This window comes from Nerophis ophidion, linkage group LG12, assembly GCF_033978795.1.
Source record: "Nerophis ophidion isolate RoL-2023_Sa linkage group LG12, RoL_Noph_v1.0, whole genome shotgun sequence".
Lineage (NCBI taxonomy): Eukaryota > Metazoa > Chordata > Actinopteri > Syngnathiformes > Syngnathidae > Nerophis > Nerophis ophidion.
The window spans coordinates 62,006,779-62,023,631 of NC_084622.1; the positions used below are offsets into that span (position 1 = coordinate 62,006,779).

Genomic DNA, 16,853 nt, shown 5'->3' on the forward strand with positions numbered 1-16,853 from the left:
ATGCAGATTGGATTTTAACCTATTTAAAACATGTCATAAAAATTCTAAAATTAATCTTAATCAGGAAAATTTACTAATGATGTTCCATAAATTATTTTTTAAATTTTTTCAAAAAGATTCGAATTAACTAGTTTTTCTTTTTTTTTTTTTTCGGTTGAATTTTGAATTGTAAAGAGTCGAAATTGAAGATAAACTATGTTTCAAAATGTAATTTTCATTTTTTTTCCCCGTTTTCTCCTCTTTTAAACCTTTCAATTGAGTGTTTCTCTCATCATTTATTCTCTACAAAAAAAACTTCCGTAAAAGGAAAAAAAATGTACGACGGAATGAAGACAGAAATACCCATTTTATATATATATATATATATATATATATATATATATATATATATATATATATATATATATATATATATATATATATATATATATTAAAGGTAAATTGAGCAAATTGGCTATTTCTGACAATTTATATAAGTGTGTATCAAACTGGTAGCCCTTCGCATTAATCAGTACCCAAGAAGTAGCTCTTGGTTTCAAAAAGGTTGGTGACCCCTGGTCTACATTATTCAAAATATGCTATCTTGATGGCAAATAACATCGGGTTATCCATAGACGTACTATTGATTAATGTTAGCGATTTACGCAACTGGTGTGTAATAATTACACTACTTACAGTTAAAACACTTTGTAGGGTGCAAGGAAAGAAAAGACGAGCACATTCAACTCAATGGCAAAGACTACTTCCTGGCTAAGACAACACAATAGTCTACACAATACTGCCATCTCATGTATTGGAATTGCAACTGCTACTATGTACTGTAATACAGATTAATGAGGTCTAAGAAAACAAGATGATAACTGGACAGCTCAGTTTTAAATGTTAAAAAACAATTCCATTTTATTAAACAATTAAATTTATCTATACAGTCGCTGGTATTGATTACCAGGTACTGGAAATTGGTACCGTATCGATTCAAGTGTTAACGGTATCCATCTCTATGTGTGGCCATGCTCTCATTGTTTTACCTAATGTAAACATGACTTTAGTACAATTTTGTGGTAAATTGGTTATAAATAAGAAACTGTAGTTGTCATGGCTGCACTTTAATTAACCCTCTGGGTTCCAGTGTAGTGTTTTTCATGTACTTTTGTCTTTACCTCGTTACCTTTTTTCCCCCAGAATAATCTAATGTGTGAATTGTTTTTTTTATTTTTGTGTGTAATTTTGACATACTATATTACTATGTTGGGACTAAAATCACCCAAAAACCTTAAAATCCGATTAGGGAAATGTTTTTATTTATTTTTTTGTGCCAAAATGTTTTAAAAGTAATTATGAAAAGTCCCTGTAACTAAAAACACAAATAAGCAAGCAATGCATTGGAACCGTTTGGAGCGGGCCCCTTCCTCTTCCAATATGACTATGCACCAGAGTACAAAGCAAAGTCCATAAAGACATGGATGACAGAGTTTGGTATGCATGAACTTGACTGGCCTGCACAGAGTCCTGACCTGAACCCGATAGAACACTTTTTTGGATGAACTACAACGGAGACTGAGAGCCAAGCCTTCTCGACCAACATGAGTGTGTGACCTCACCAATGCGCTTTTGGAAGAATGGTGGAAAATTCCTATAAACACACTCCGCAACCTTGTGGACAGCCTTCCCAGAAGAGTTGAAGCTGTAATAGCTGCAAAATGTGGACCCACATCATATTGGGTTAGGAATGGGATGGCACTTCAAGTTCATATGTGAGTCAAGGCAGGTGGCCAAATACTTTTGGCAATATAGTGTATACATGCTTAACGTCAATTTTTATTCAACACAGTTTGCTAAAATAAAAATTCCTCCATCTAAGGGACAATCAAAAAGACCCGAGAGTCTCTTACTGCTTTACGCACGTTAAATAATCGCTTTCCTTACGTCAAGCAATTGTCATGTGACCTGATTGTTTATCAATCAATCAATCAATGTTTACTTATATAGCCCTAAATCACTAGTGTCTCAAAGGGCTGCACAAACCACTACGACACCCTCGGTAGGCCCACATAAGGGCAAGGAAAACTCACACCCAGTGGGACGTCGGTGACAATGATGACTATGAGAACCTTGGAGAGGAGGAAAGCAATGGATGTCGAGCGGGTCTAACATGATACTGTGAAAGTTCAATCCATAATGGATCCAACACAGTCGCGAGAGTCCAGTCCAAAGCGGATCCAACACAGCAGCGAGAGTCCCGTTCACAGCGGCGCCAGCAGGAAACCATCCCAAGCGGAGGCGGATCAGCAGCGCAGAGATGTCCCCAGCCGATACACAGGCGAGCGGTACATGGCCACCGGATCGGACCGGACCCCCTCCACAAGGGAGAGTGGGACATAGGAGAAAAAGAAAAGAAACGGCAGATCAACTGGTCTAAAAAGGGAGTCTATTTAAAGGCTAGAGTATACAAATGAGTTTTAAGGTGAGACTTAAATGCTTCTACTGAGGTAGCATCTCGAACTGTTACCGGGAGGGCATTCCAGAGTACTGGAGCCCGAAATGAAAAAGCTCTATAGCCCGCAGACTTTTTTTGGGCTTTGGGAATCACTAATAAGCCGGAGTCCTTTGAACGCAGATTTCTTGCCGGGACATATGGTACAATACAATCGGCAAGATAGGATGGAGCTAGACCGTGTAGTATTTTATATGTAAGTAGTAAAACCTTAAAGTCACATCTTAAGTGCACAGGAAGCCAGTGCAGGTGAGCCAGTACAGGTGTAATATGATCAAACTTTCTTGTTCTTGTCAAAAGTCTAGCAGCCGCATTTTGTACCAACTGTAATCTTTTAATGCTAGACATGGGGAGACCCGAAAATAATCGAGTAATCGAGACGAGACGTAACAAACGCATGGATAATGATCTCAGCGTCTTTAGTGGACAGAATGGAGCGAATTTTAGCGATATTACGGAGATGAAAGAAGGCCGTTTTAGTAATGCTTTTAATGTGTGCTTCAAAGGAGAGAGTTGGGTCGAAGATAATACCCAGATTCTTTACCGTGTCGCCTTGTTTAATTGTTTGATTGTCAAATGTTAGAGTTGTATTATTAAATAGAGGTCGGTGTCTAGCAGGACCGATAATCAGCATTTCTGTTTTTTTGGCGTTGAGTTCACAACAAAACATTATGGATGCGTCCTCACACAGAGTTCGTACCAGCCACTTGTCCCTGGCGAAGATGACCGTGTTCAGCATGGATTCGTAGAAGAGACAGTAGCCCATCCACTCTGATATAATGATATCAACCTTCTCCACTGGAAGCTCCACTTCCTCCACCTTTCCGTTGATGATGGTGATCACTGCAACACAGATTGATAGATCTGTTGAAATACATTTGAGACGTCTAAGATGTATGAGTGCATAAACAATACAAAAACAGTAGAGTACATTACTGCAGGAAATTGGTCACATGGTCAATTTTCCCCATTTTTGGGGAAATTGTTATAGTTAGAGTAGTTTTTTTCAACTTACTTTTTCTTGTGTTTATGTGAAGAAACCTACTTTTACTTATTTTTGTACTTTGTTTTATTAAATTTCATTACAATTTCTATATTTATTAATATCATCGGTATATTCATTTATCATCCGAGAGACTTCTTACAGCCGGAAAACAAGCAAACCTGGTATCCTTGAGGCGAAAATCTCCAAGGTGTACTTACCAGGTACGAAAAAAAACATTTGTATCATGATCTGTCACCCTTGTCATTAAAACAATTCCCATTTCAGTCAATACAAATCCAAATTCCAAATTGAGAAAACATTTTTTTTTATATATTTTAGCTGCACATAACATTAGGCTACAATCGGGCGGAAGGCAGGGTACACCCTGGACAAGTCGCCACCTCATCGCCTTCCGCCCGATTGTAGCTGAGATAGGCGCCAGCGCCCCCCGCAACTCCAAAAGGGAATAAGCGGTAGAAAATGGATGGATGGATAACATTAGGCCTGTTATAACGTCATAAGTACGATGGAGTAAGAGATTTTATTTATCCCACAATGGGGAAATTGACTGTGAAATGTGAATGTTTTGTAGTTGATGCTATAATAATTTGTTTCTCTGTCACACAAATCCCTCACACACACACACACACACACACACGTTTTTGTATTTCTAACCTTTTTGAGACCGCCGAAAAATGCCTACCTCTTTAGGACCACCCTTTCTACATATATAAATATTTGTATTCACAACATTGATATATGCAAACTATGCAAATATAAAAAAGTAAGCTTTTAGTTCTTACTTTTTTTTTTGTAATTTTATTGTATTTTTTTTTTAATCTTCCTTATTTACTTTATTACATATATATATATATATATATATATATATATATATATATATATATATATATATATATATATATATATATGTCTTGATTGGATTATCCAGAGAATAGTGCTCGATACCGTGGTAGAGCGCAATATGTAGGTGTGGGAAAAATCACCAGACTACTTCATCTCTACAGAACTGTTTCATGAGGGGTTCCCTCAATCATCAGGAGATCCCTCAATCATCTCCTGATGATTGAGGGAACCCCTCATGAAACAGTTCTGTAGAGATGAAGTAGTCTTGTGATTTTTCCCACACCTACGTATATATATATATAATATATATATATATATATGCATGTATTCTATTTTTTTTTTTTTAATTTTCGCCAAATGGGGCGCATTTCAATTTCTTACACACACTTATCACTACATATTTTGGCCAGAGGGGGAGCACTTAAATTTTTTACACACTTGTTATATCATATGTTGACCACTTTTGGCACCACTCTAATTTTGATTATTACAGGGGTAGGGGACCTATGGCTCTCGAGCCAGATGTGGCTCTTTTGATGACTATACCTGGCTCTCGGATAAATCTGAGCTGACATTGCTTAACACGATAATTAATGAATAATTCCGCTGGTGATCACAATGTTAAAAATAACGTTCAAAATATAAAACATTCTCATGCATTTTAATCCATCCATCTTTTTTCTAGAGCACCTGTTCAAGAAATAACAATGTTATTAAAAATAATTAGAGACTTATTATACTCTAAAAATGTTGGTCTTACTTAAAAAACGCACACATTTAGTTGTATTCAGTCTTAAAAAATTATGATATGGCTCTCCCGGAAATACATTTTAAAATATTTGGCTTTCAAGGCTCTCTCAGCCAAAAAGGTTCCCGACCCCTAGATTATTAGATGCAATGGTTTTCCGTATTGGAACCATTATTTTGGTCCTAACTTGTTCACCAGTCCTCATATGGAAGGTACTTTTCCGTGTTAATTTTTCAAGAAGTATAGAAAGACAAGAACACACACACACACACACACACACACACACACGGACTGAATATGGTCGTAGTGCTCATACCATTAAAAATGAGCTATAGAAAATGGCTACTCAAAAATGTGGATTTTACCCACCAGTTACTCAGTATTTAAGTATTATCTTCACCAAATATTCACTCTTACTCTCGTCATTATTCAGATGACTACTTTTTACATTTATTTGAAGCACGTTGATCTAGAGCAGGGGTCACCAACCTTTTTGAAAGCAAGAGCTACTTCTTGGGTACTGATTAATGCGAAGGGCTACCAGTTTGATACACACTTAAATAAACTGCCAGAAAAAGCCAATTTGCTCAATTGACCTTTAATAAATAAATCTATATATATATATAAAAAATGGGTATTTCTGTCTGTCATTCCGTCGTACATTTTTTTTCCTTTTACTGAATGTTTTTTGTAGAGAATGAATGATAAAAAAAACACTTAATTGAACGGTTTAAAAGAATAGAAAACACGAAAAAAATGCTAATTATATTTTGAAACATAGTTTATCTTCAATTTCTACTCTTTAAAATTCAACCTAAAAGAATGAAGAGAAAAACTAGCTAATTCGAATCTTTTTGAAGAAATTAAAAAAAAAAAAATTATGGAACATCATTAGTAATTTTTCCTGATTAAGATTAATTTCAGTATTTTAATGACATGTTTTAAATAGGTTAAAATCCAATCTGCACTTTGTTAGAATATATAACAAATGGGACCAAGCTATATTTCTAACAGACAAATCATTATTTCTTTTAGATTTTCCAGAACAAAAATTTTAAAAGAAATTCAAACGACTTTAAAATAAGATTTAAATTTGATACTAGATTTTCTAGATTTGCCAGAATATTTTTTTTGAATTGTAATCATAATAAGTTTGAAGAAGTATTTCACAAAAATTCTTTGTCGAAAAAACAGAAGCTAAAATGAAGAATTAATGTAAAATGTATTTATTATTCTTTACAATAAAACAAATAAATGTACTTGAACATTGTTTTAAATTGTCAGGAAAGAAGAGGAAGGAATTGAAAAGGTAAAAATGTGTTTAAAAATCCTAAAATCATTTTTAAGGTTGTATTTTTTTCTCTAAAATTGTCTTTATGAAAGTTATAAGAAGCAAAGTAAAAAAAAAAATGAATTAATTTAAACAAGTGAAGACCAAGTCTTTAAAATTTTTTCTTGGATTTTCAAATTCTATTTGAGTTTTGTCTCTCTTAGAATTAAAAATGTCGAGCAAAGCGAGACCAGCTTGCTAGTAAAATACAATTTAAAAAATAGAGGCAGCTCACTGGTAAGTGCTGCTATTTGAGCTATTTTTAGAACAAGCCAGCGGGCGACTCATCTGGTCCTTAAGGGCACCGCGTTGGTGACCCCTGCTCTAGACTCTAGAAAGTAACAATACATACTTTATGAATATGAATTTATAACGATTTGCCTCATGATATTATTGGATAATTGCTTATGTACAGTATATGATTATTATGCTTTTTTTTTTTTTTTTATAGAGCGTTTTCCGTTCGGGCTCCAGTACTCTGGAATGCCCTCCCGGTAACAGTTCGAGATGCTACCTCAGTAGAAGCATTTAAGTCTCACCTTAAAACTCATTTGTATACTCTAGCCTTTAAATAGACCTCCTTTTTAGACCAGTTGATCTGCCGCTTCTTTTCTTTCTCCTATGTCCCCCCCTCCCTTGTGGAGGGGGTCCGGTCCGATGACCATGGATGAAGTTCTGACTGTCCAGAGTCGAGACCCAGGATGGACCGCTCGTCGGGACCCAGGATGGACCGCTCGCCTGTATCGGTTGGGGACATCTCTACGCTGCTGATCCGCTTGAGATGGTTTCCTGTGGACGGGACTCTCGCTGCTGTCTTGGATCCGCTTGAACTGAACTCTCGCGGCTGTGTTGGAGCCACTATGGATTGAACTTTCACAGTATCATGTTAGACCCGCTCAACATCCATTGCTTTTGGTCCCCTAGAGGGGGGGGGGGGGGTTGCCCACATCTGAGGTCCTCTCCAAGGTTTCTCATAGTCAGCATTGTCACTGGCGTCCCACTGGATGTGAATTCTCCCTGCCCACTGGGTGTGAGTTTTCCTTGCCCTTTTGTGGGTTCTTCCGAGGATGTTGTAGTCGTAATGATTTGTGCAGTCCTTTGAGACATTTGTGATTTGGGGCTATATAAATAAACATTGATTGATTGATTATTTTAAGGTATTTTTGGGTTTGTGTACATACAATTTATACACACATACACATTGGCCCCCAATGAAATATGAATCTAACCACAGTGCTATCAGCCATCACACTGAACTTAATGGCTCTGTATCTTCCTAAGAACCAGCGTCCTCAGCAGAGTGCATCTGTTTTCAGTCTATTTCTTACACATCTCAAGGAAGAAAAAAAAAAAAGTAGACCCGTTATGCAACACACAAAAGCCAACTGCAGAAAAGGCTGGCTCGGGAGGATATTCATGCACAATTCTCTTCTTTGAAAGATTTCTATTTCCGGAGTCTCAAACAGGCGGGCTGGAACGTGAAAGTCGATGTTGGCTTTGAAAAGAAAAAAATATTTGTACTATGATAGTGTTTAATAGAAAAGTGTGACCAAGATCAATCAATCAATCAATGTTTATTTATATAGCCCCAAATCACAAATGTCTCAAAGGACTGCACAAATCATTACGACTACAACATCCTCGGAAGAACCCACAAAAGGGCAAGGAAAACTCACACCCAGTGGGCAGGGAGAATTCACATCCAGTGGGACGCCAGTGACAATGCTGACTATGAGAAACCTTGGAGAGGACCTCAGATGTGGGCAACCCCCCCCTCTAGGGGACCGAAAGCAATGGATGTCGAGCGGGTCTAACATGATACTGTGAAAGTTCAATCCATAGTGGCTCCAAGACAGCCGCGAGAGTTCAGTTCAAAGCGGATCCAAGACAGCAGCGAGAGTCCCGTCCACAGGAAACCATCTCAAGCGGAGGCGGATCAGCAGCGTAGAGATGTCCCCAACCGATACACAGGCGAGCGGTCCATCCTGGGTCCCGACTCAGGACAGCCATGACAGTATGTTCTTTACAATCAATCAATCAATCAATGTTTATTTATATAGCTCCAAATCACAAATGTCTCAAAGGACTGCACAAATCATTACGACTACAACATCCTCGGAAGAACCCACAAAAGGGCAAGGAAAACTCACACCCAGTGGGCAGGGAGAATTCACATCCAGTGGGACGCCAGTGACAATGCTGACTATGAGAAACCTTGGAGAGGACCTCAGATGTGGGCAACCCCCCCTCTCTAGGGGACCGAAAGCAATGGATGTCGAGCGGGTCTAACATGATACTGTGAAAGTTCAATCCATAGTGGCTCCAAGACAGCCGCGAGAGTTCAGTTCAAAGCGGATCCAAGACAGCAGCGAGAGTCCCGTCCACAGGAAACCATCTCAAGCGGATCAGCAGCGTAGAGACATCCCCAACCGATACAGGCGAGCGGTCCATCCTGGGTCTCGACTCTGGACAGCCAGTACTTCATCCATGGTCATCGGACCGGACCCCCTCCACAAGGGAGGGGGGGACATAGGAGAAAGAAAAGAAGCGGCAGATCAACTGGTCTAAAAAGGAGGTCTATTTAAAGGATAAGTATACAGATGAGTTTTAAGGTGAGACTTAAATGCTTCTACTGAGGTAGCATCTCGAACTGTTACTGGGAGGGCATTCCAGAGTACTGGAGCCCGAACGGCCTGAGCGTTTGTTTACTGAAGTGTCATAGAAAAGTCTATCATAATGACTTCTGATCCCCGCTCATCCTTATAATGACTTTCTTTGTTCCAACTCCAAACTACAGACTGAAGAATTTGGCGACCTGCCTCGACTCACAGATGAACTTGAAGTGCCATCCCGTTCCTAACCTGCAGGGTTCAATACGATGCAGGTCCACCTTTTACAGCTATTACAGCTTCAACTGTTCTCGGAAGGCTGTCCACAAGGTTGTGAAGTTTGTTTATAGGAATTTTCGACCAATCTTCCAAAATCCCATTGGTGAGGTCACACACTGATATTTGAGAAGTCTCCGTTCTGATTCATCCCAAAGGTGTTCTATCGGGTTCAGGTCAGGACTCTGTGCAGGCCAGTCAAGTTCATCCATGTCTTTATGGACCTTGCTTTGTGCACTGGTGGACAGTCATATTGGAGGAGCGAATTGTCCAAAATGTTTTGGTATCCTGGAGCATTAAAAGTTCCTTTCACTGGAACTAAGAGGCTAAGCCCAACTCCTGGGGAAAAACAACCCCACACCATAATTCCTCCTCCACCAAATGTCACACTCGGCACAATTCAGTCCGAAATGTACCGTTCTCCTGTCAACCTCCAAACCCAGACTGGACCATCAGATTACCAGATGGAAAAAGCCTGATTCAATTTTGACAGTACCACAAAAAAATGTTGTAATTGCTGATGGGGTGGTATTGATTTTTAAATGCGCCACAAAATGACACACTGATATTTGAGAAGGCCTGGCTCTCAGTCTCCGTTCTGATTCATCCCAAAGGTGTTCTATCGGGTTCCGGTCAGGACTCTGTGCAGGCCAGTCAAGTTCATCCATGACTTTATGGACCTTGCTCCGTGCACTGGTGCACAGTCATATTGGAAGAGCGAATTGTCCAAAATGTTTTGGTATCCTGGAGCATTAAAAGTTCCTTTCACTGGAACTAAGAGGCTAAGCCCAACTCCTGGGGAAAAACAACCCCACACCATAATTCCTCCTCCACCAAATGTCACACTCGGCACAATTCAGTCCGAAACGTACCGTTCTCCTGGCAACCTCCAAACCCAGACTGGACCATGAGATTACCAGATGGAAAAAGCCTGATTCAATTTTGACAGTACCACAAAAAAATGTTATAATTGCTGATGGGGTGGTATTGATTTTTAAATGCGCCACAAAATGACACATTTTGTACACTGTTGATGTGTTTCAATGCCCAGTAGGGCGTAAATGTGTTCCTGTATAGAATTTTTCCAGCAATGGTCATGTGGAGTGAAGTGAATTATATTTATATAGCGCTTTTCTCTAGTGGCTCAAAGCGCTTTACATAGTGAAACCCAATATCTAAGTTACATTTAAACCAGTGTGGGTGGCACTGGGAGCAGGTGGGTAAAGTGTCTTGCCCAAGGACACAACGGCAGTGACTAGTATGGCGGAAGCGGGAATCGAACCTGCAACCCTCCAGTTGCTGGCACGGCCACTTTACCAACCGAGCTATACCGCCCATTTATGTGGTGACACTGGTTAACATGCGGGACTGTCAGCGTGAAGCTTGGTACTCAATTTGTTTGTTTGCTTTATTTTGTATTTTTCCTTATTTCTGTATTAAGTTCCTTTTTTCCAGGCAGGGTTAAGCGGGGGGGGGGGGGACAAAGCTTGCTGCAAGGTTTGTTTACCCGTGATGCAAACGGATCACTCCGGACAGGACTTGCAGGTAGGAACATATTTTAATCTTCTCAAGAAATCTTGGCAGGGCATGAGGTAAACAAGCGGCATAAACTGTGGCATGAAACAAACACAACTTACTTGGCCAGGCCTTAGCATAAACTATGGCATTGCATGACACAAATAATGACGTCAGGCCGACTGACTCGCAAAGGCGGGCTTAAATAATGACTCCTGATTAGAGCCAGGTGAGCGTCCCGAACACAAGAGGCAGGTGAAACTAATACGCAACCAAAACAAACAAGAGTGCACAAAAAACAGGACCCAATGGAGTCCAAAACTAACAGCCCTCCTCTTCTGGCCTGATCGCTGTCTCCCTCACCTGTCCCTGATTGGCAATCTGGGCTCACCTGTCCCAGGTTGCCAATCAGGCGTCTTTATTTACCAGCCTGCCTTGCACACAGGGCTGGATCCCCGTCTCCTGTTTAGCTTCTGTTGCATGTTCCCGAGTTCACTTCCGAGCTTCACTGTTACTACCTTGTTTTTTTGTACTTCGAGTTATGTTCACCATGTTCTGCATCTCGGGGTTCAAGACGGACAGAGCCTGACAGTGCGGATATAAAATTAAGGACGAACAAGAGGTTGCAGCACCAAATCTTGAACAGTCGGACAAATGTGGTGAGTACTCGTTTACGTTTGATCAGTGGTTCCCAAACTTTTTTTCTAGCACATAAAAAGCTGTGGAAGCTGACCTATTGCAGTGATTCCCAAACTGTGGCATCACTACTGGCACGTGGGCTCCATCTAGTGGTATGCCAAATAATGACTTAATTAAATCTTCAAACACAGTGTTACTGTTCGAACTTTGTATAATGCTACAGTGGCCAACAATATTAAACATACTTGTTAAATAAAACATCGGCCTTGTTTTAATGAACACTTAGGCCTACTACGCTCCTGTATTTTAATGTTGATCATTATGACGGTACTTGGAGAGCCAAGTGTTTTCTGAGGTGGAACTTGATTGAGACTTGTATTAGTAGATTGCACAGTACAGTACATATTCCGTACAATTGACCACTAAATGGTAACACCCGAATGTCAAAACACTTAGGCCTACTACGCTCCTGTATTTTAATGTTGATCATTACGGCGGTACTTGGAGAGCCAAGTGTTTTCTGAGGTGGAACTTGATTGAGACTTGTTTTAGTAGATTGCACAGTACAGTACATATTCCGTACAATTAACCACTAAATGGTGACACCTGAATGTCAAAACGGGGGGGTGTTCTCCCGGGACGTAAACAGACTATTCTGGACCAGGCTTGAAGGTAGGAACATATTTAATTATCTTCTCACTCAAGGAGGTACAAAAGCTAACATTTTGACAGAACTATGGACAAGAGACAAAAACTGGCTAACTGTGGCATGAAAAAACAAAACGTACTTTGCGTAGCATGAAGCGAACAATCGCATGGAAACAAGCATAAACCTGTGGCATGAAACGAGCACGAAAAAAACAACACAGAGCATTAGTCGCCAGGACGACTAACTGACAAAACAGGCTTAAATAATAATAGTCTCTGAGTAGAGCAGGTGCGTGATCCGAACAAATGAGGCAGGTGGAGCTACTGAGTCGTCATCAAAACTAAAACAAACAAGACTGCACAAAAACAGGAACTAATGGAGTCCAAAACTAAAAGAACATAACTAAACAAAACATGATCTAAACCCCAGATCATGACACCGAATAAGTTTTTCAACTTGTTAATTAATTCATGGTAAACCAATGATCCATTGCATATGTCCCGGCAAGAAATCTGCGTTCAAAGGACTCCGGCTTGTTAGTGATTCCCAAAGCCCAAAAAAAGTCTGCGGGCTATAGAGCGTTTTCCGTTCGGGCTCCAGTACTCTGGAATGCCCTCCCGGTAACAGTTCGAGATGCCACCTCAGTAGAAGCATTTAAGTCTCACCTTAAAACTCATTTGTATACTCTAGCCTTTAAATAGACCTCCTTTTTAGACCAGTTGATCTGCTGTTTCTTTTCTTTTTCTTCTATGTCCCACTCTACCCTGTGGAGGGGGTCCGGTCCGATCCGGTGGCCATGTACTGCTTGCCTGTGTATCGGCTGGGGACATCTCTGCGCTGCTGATCCGCCTCCGCTTGGGATGGTTTCCTGCTGGCTCCGCTGTGAACGGGACTCTCGCTGCTGTGTTGGATCCGCTTTGGACTGGACTCTCGCGACTGTGTTGGATCCATTATGGATTGAACTTTCACAGTATCATGTTAGACCCGCTCGACATCCATTGCTTTCCTCCTCTCCAAGGTTCTCATAGTCATCATTGTCACCGATGTCCCACTGGGTGTGAGTTTTCCTTGCCCTTATGTGGGCCTACCGAGGATGTCGTAGTGGTTTGTGCAGCCCTTTGAGACACTAGTGATTTAGAGCTATATAAGTAAACATTGATTGATGATCAATAGCATACCCGGTTGAATACACTGTGGTTGTCTACAGGAACTCAATAACGGCTTTCTGATACAATGTCATTCTTGGACTATGCAAGTGTTCCTAATGAGCGGCCATTGTTAGCAGAAAGGAGAGTGGCTCTTACCGCTCTCGAGGTGGTTGGACTTGATGATTCTTTCCGAGTATTCTGATATGCTGGAACATTCAATCTGCGGGGGTGGCGGGAAAGGAAGAAAAGTTTTAGTTCAAGAGCTCACCATCGAATTTAGATTTTGGTTGGATTCGGAGGTTTAGGATGCACGAGGTTAAATTGTCAAATGTCCACGGATAGAATAAAACGAATCAACCGCACATTTTGTTGCATCTCTATGGGACATTTTAAGAAGTGTACCCATCATGAAAGTGGAGATCCGTCAAAAGATCAATGGTGTAAACCAGGGGCGTCCAAACTTTTTCCACTGAGGGCCGCACACTGAAAAATCAAAGCAAGCGGGGGGGCCATTTTCATATTTTTTATTTTAAAAAACAATGCAATATATAGATAGAAAATATACATTTTGGTCCAAAAAATATTAAAAATGTGTCATTATTCAGTATTACTATTTTCATTATTGTTCAAGTTTTAAATCTCTACATCAACATTAGGAAAAAAAAAAATGGAAAAAACACTAAATATGCAATTTTTTCACCCAATACATTTTTTAGGTGGAATATTTGAGATTATGTAATAATTGGAGCCTTAAATTTGGATTTTGATTTATTATTATGTTTTTGAGCAATGACACTTAAAAACAAATCACACTAAAATAGTTGGGGATCCAAAAGTGTCCTACTCATTAAAGTGTTAAAAAATAAATTACATATTTTTTTTACTGTTTACTTTTAGCACAATAATCTCGAGATCAGCTTCAGACATATCCGTCAATTTTAAGTTTTAATGTTGTTTACGTTTCTTGTTTGTGTGTTTTAGGCCCTTCTTTAAAAAAAAAGAAAAACAGCTCAGTTTTTTTGTATGGCAAAACACAAAATATGCAACATTTTCCCCCAAAAAAATTTCTAATTGATTTAAAATGACATGGATTTTGATTCATTATTATTTTGTCATATTCAGTATTACTATTTTCATTATTATTCAAGTTTTAAATCTCTAGATCAACGTTAGGAAAAAAAATGGAAATAACACAAAATATGCAATTTTTTCACCCAATAACTTTTTTAGGTGGAATATTTGAGATAATATAATAATTGGAGCCTTAATTTTGGATTTTGATTCATTATTATGTTTTTGAGCAATGACACTTAAAAACAAATCACACTAAAATAATTGGGGCTCCAAAAGTGTCCTACTTATTAAAGTGTTAAAAAATAAATTATACATTTTTTTTACTGTTTACTTTTAGCACAATAATCTCGAGATCAACTTCAGATATATCCGTCAATTTTAAGTTTTAATGTTGTTTACGTTTGTTGTTCGTATGTTTTAGGCCCTTCTTTAAAAAAAAAAAAAAACAGCTCAGTTTTTTGTATGGCAAAACACAAAATATGCAACATTTTCCCCCAAAAAAATTTCTAATTGATTTAAAATGACATGGATTTTGATTCATTATTATTTTGTCATATTCAGTATTACTATTTTCATTATTATTCAACGTTTAAATCTCTAGATCAACATTAGGAAAAAAAAAATGGAAAAAACACTAAATATGCAATTTTTTCACCCAATAACTTTTTTAGGTGGAATATTTGAGATTATATAATAATTGGAGCCTTAATTTTGGATTTTGATTCATTATTATTTTTTTGAGCAATGACACTTAAAAACAAATCACACTAAAATAATTGGGGATCCAAAACTGTCCTACTCATTAAAGTGTTAAAAAATAAAATATAACATTTTTTTTACAGTTTACTTTTAGCACAATAATCTCGATCAACTTCAGATATATCTGTCAATTTTAAATTTTAATGTTGTTTGTTTGTTGTTTGTATGTTTTAGGCCCTTCTTTAAAAACAAAAACAGCTCAGTTTTTTGTATGGCAAAACACAAAATATGCAACATTTCCCCCCCCCCAAATTTTTTTTAAGTGGAATATTTAATGTGACGTAATCTGAAATAGGTCAATAATTTAAAATGACATTGATTTTGATTCATTATTATGTTTTAAAGAAAGAAACAGCCTGCATGGCAGCTTTTTGTTATAAGAGTAAGCATTGCAATAATTTCTTGTTATATTTCACCTGTTTGCTCTTTTATAACACTTTTTGTGTTCTTAATTTTTTCCAATTGTATTCTTAGAAGGTGGCGACTTGTCCAGGGTGTACCCCGCCTTCCGCCCGATTGTAGCTGAGATAGGCGCCAGCGCCCCCCGTGACCCCGAAAGGGAATAAGCGGTAGAAAATGGATGGATGGATGTATTCTTAGAATGTGCCGTGGGGCCGTTAAAAAATAACCCCCGGGCTGCAAACGGCCCCCGGGCTGCACTTTGGACACCCCTGGTGTAAACACATGGGGGTAAAAAAAGAAAAAGCCTTTTATTTCAGTGGACAAAAAGTGATCAGCATCTTTGAGCATCTTTCAACCGTCAAACCGACCACACTGCAGATATCCTTTTTACACATTTCCATTTAAAACAATTGTTTTGCTGTATATTTTAAGACATACATGAATTTAGTTGTGCTGGTTTTGTATCATCACGCAATTTGAAAAATTGCCAATAAAGCATGGCCATGCGGATGAATACCAGACATGGGGAAAAATGTGTTACTTACTAGTGAGTGTGTGCACTTTGATGGATACAAATATGGATCAAGTAAGGGGTTCATACTTGGAGGACAAACACTTTTATTCTCAACTCTTACAGCACCTCCAAACCCCTCAAATCTAGAATAAGCTAGTCCGGTTACTTTTCGACCTCCACCCCAGATCACACCTCACTCCAACCCACTTCTCCAAAGTGGGCTGGCTCAGGGTGGAGGATGGAGTAAAACAACTTGCACTGAGCCTGGTCTATAAAATCCGCTACACCTCCTTGATACCGAAGTACATGTCAAACTACTTCCTTAACGTAAATGACCGCCAGGGGGAGCTCCACAAACCACGTTAAACCCAGATTCCGATCTAACAAAGGTCTTAACTCATTCTCTCATTGGATACAAATATGGATCAAGTAAGGGGTTCATACTTGGAGGACCAACACTTTTATTCTCAACTCTTACAGCACCTCCAAAACCCTCAAATCTAGACTCCAAACATCCCAGAATAAGCTAGTCCGGTTACTTTTAGACCTCCACCCCAGATCACACCTCACTCCAACCCACTTCTCCAAAGTGGGCTGGCTCAGGGTGGAGGACGGAGTAAAACAACTTGCACTGAGCCTGGTCTATAAAATCCGCTACACCTCCTTGATACCGAAGTACATGTCAAACTACTTCCTTAACGTAAATGACCGCCAGGGGGAGCTCCACAAACCACGTTAAACCCAGATTCCGATCTAACAAAGGTCTTAACTCATTCTCTTTCTATGCCACATCAATGTGGAATGTACTCCCAACAGGTATAAAAGTAAGTGCATCTCTATATTCCTT

At 39.1% G+C, this 16,853-nt stretch overlaps 1 protein-coding gene across 1 annotated transcript in view; it reads right to left on the reverse strand.

Annotated features, from left to right (window-relative positions):
• LOC133563672 (protein arginine N-methyltransferase 8-B-like) overlaps window positions 1-16,853 on the reverse strand; it is a 108,446-nt gene that overhangs the window by 43,318 nt on the left and 48,275 nt on the right. The window contains exons 4-5 of the mRNA XM_061917942.1: window positions 13,414-13,477; window positions 3,195-3,337 (exon numbers count right to left, since the gene is read on the reverse strand). Coding sequence (XP_061773926.1) covers window positions 3,195-3,337; window positions 13,414-13,477 — 207 coding nt within the window. The remainder of the gene's footprint in view (window positions 1-3,194; window positions 3,338-13,413; window positions 13,478-16,853) is intronic.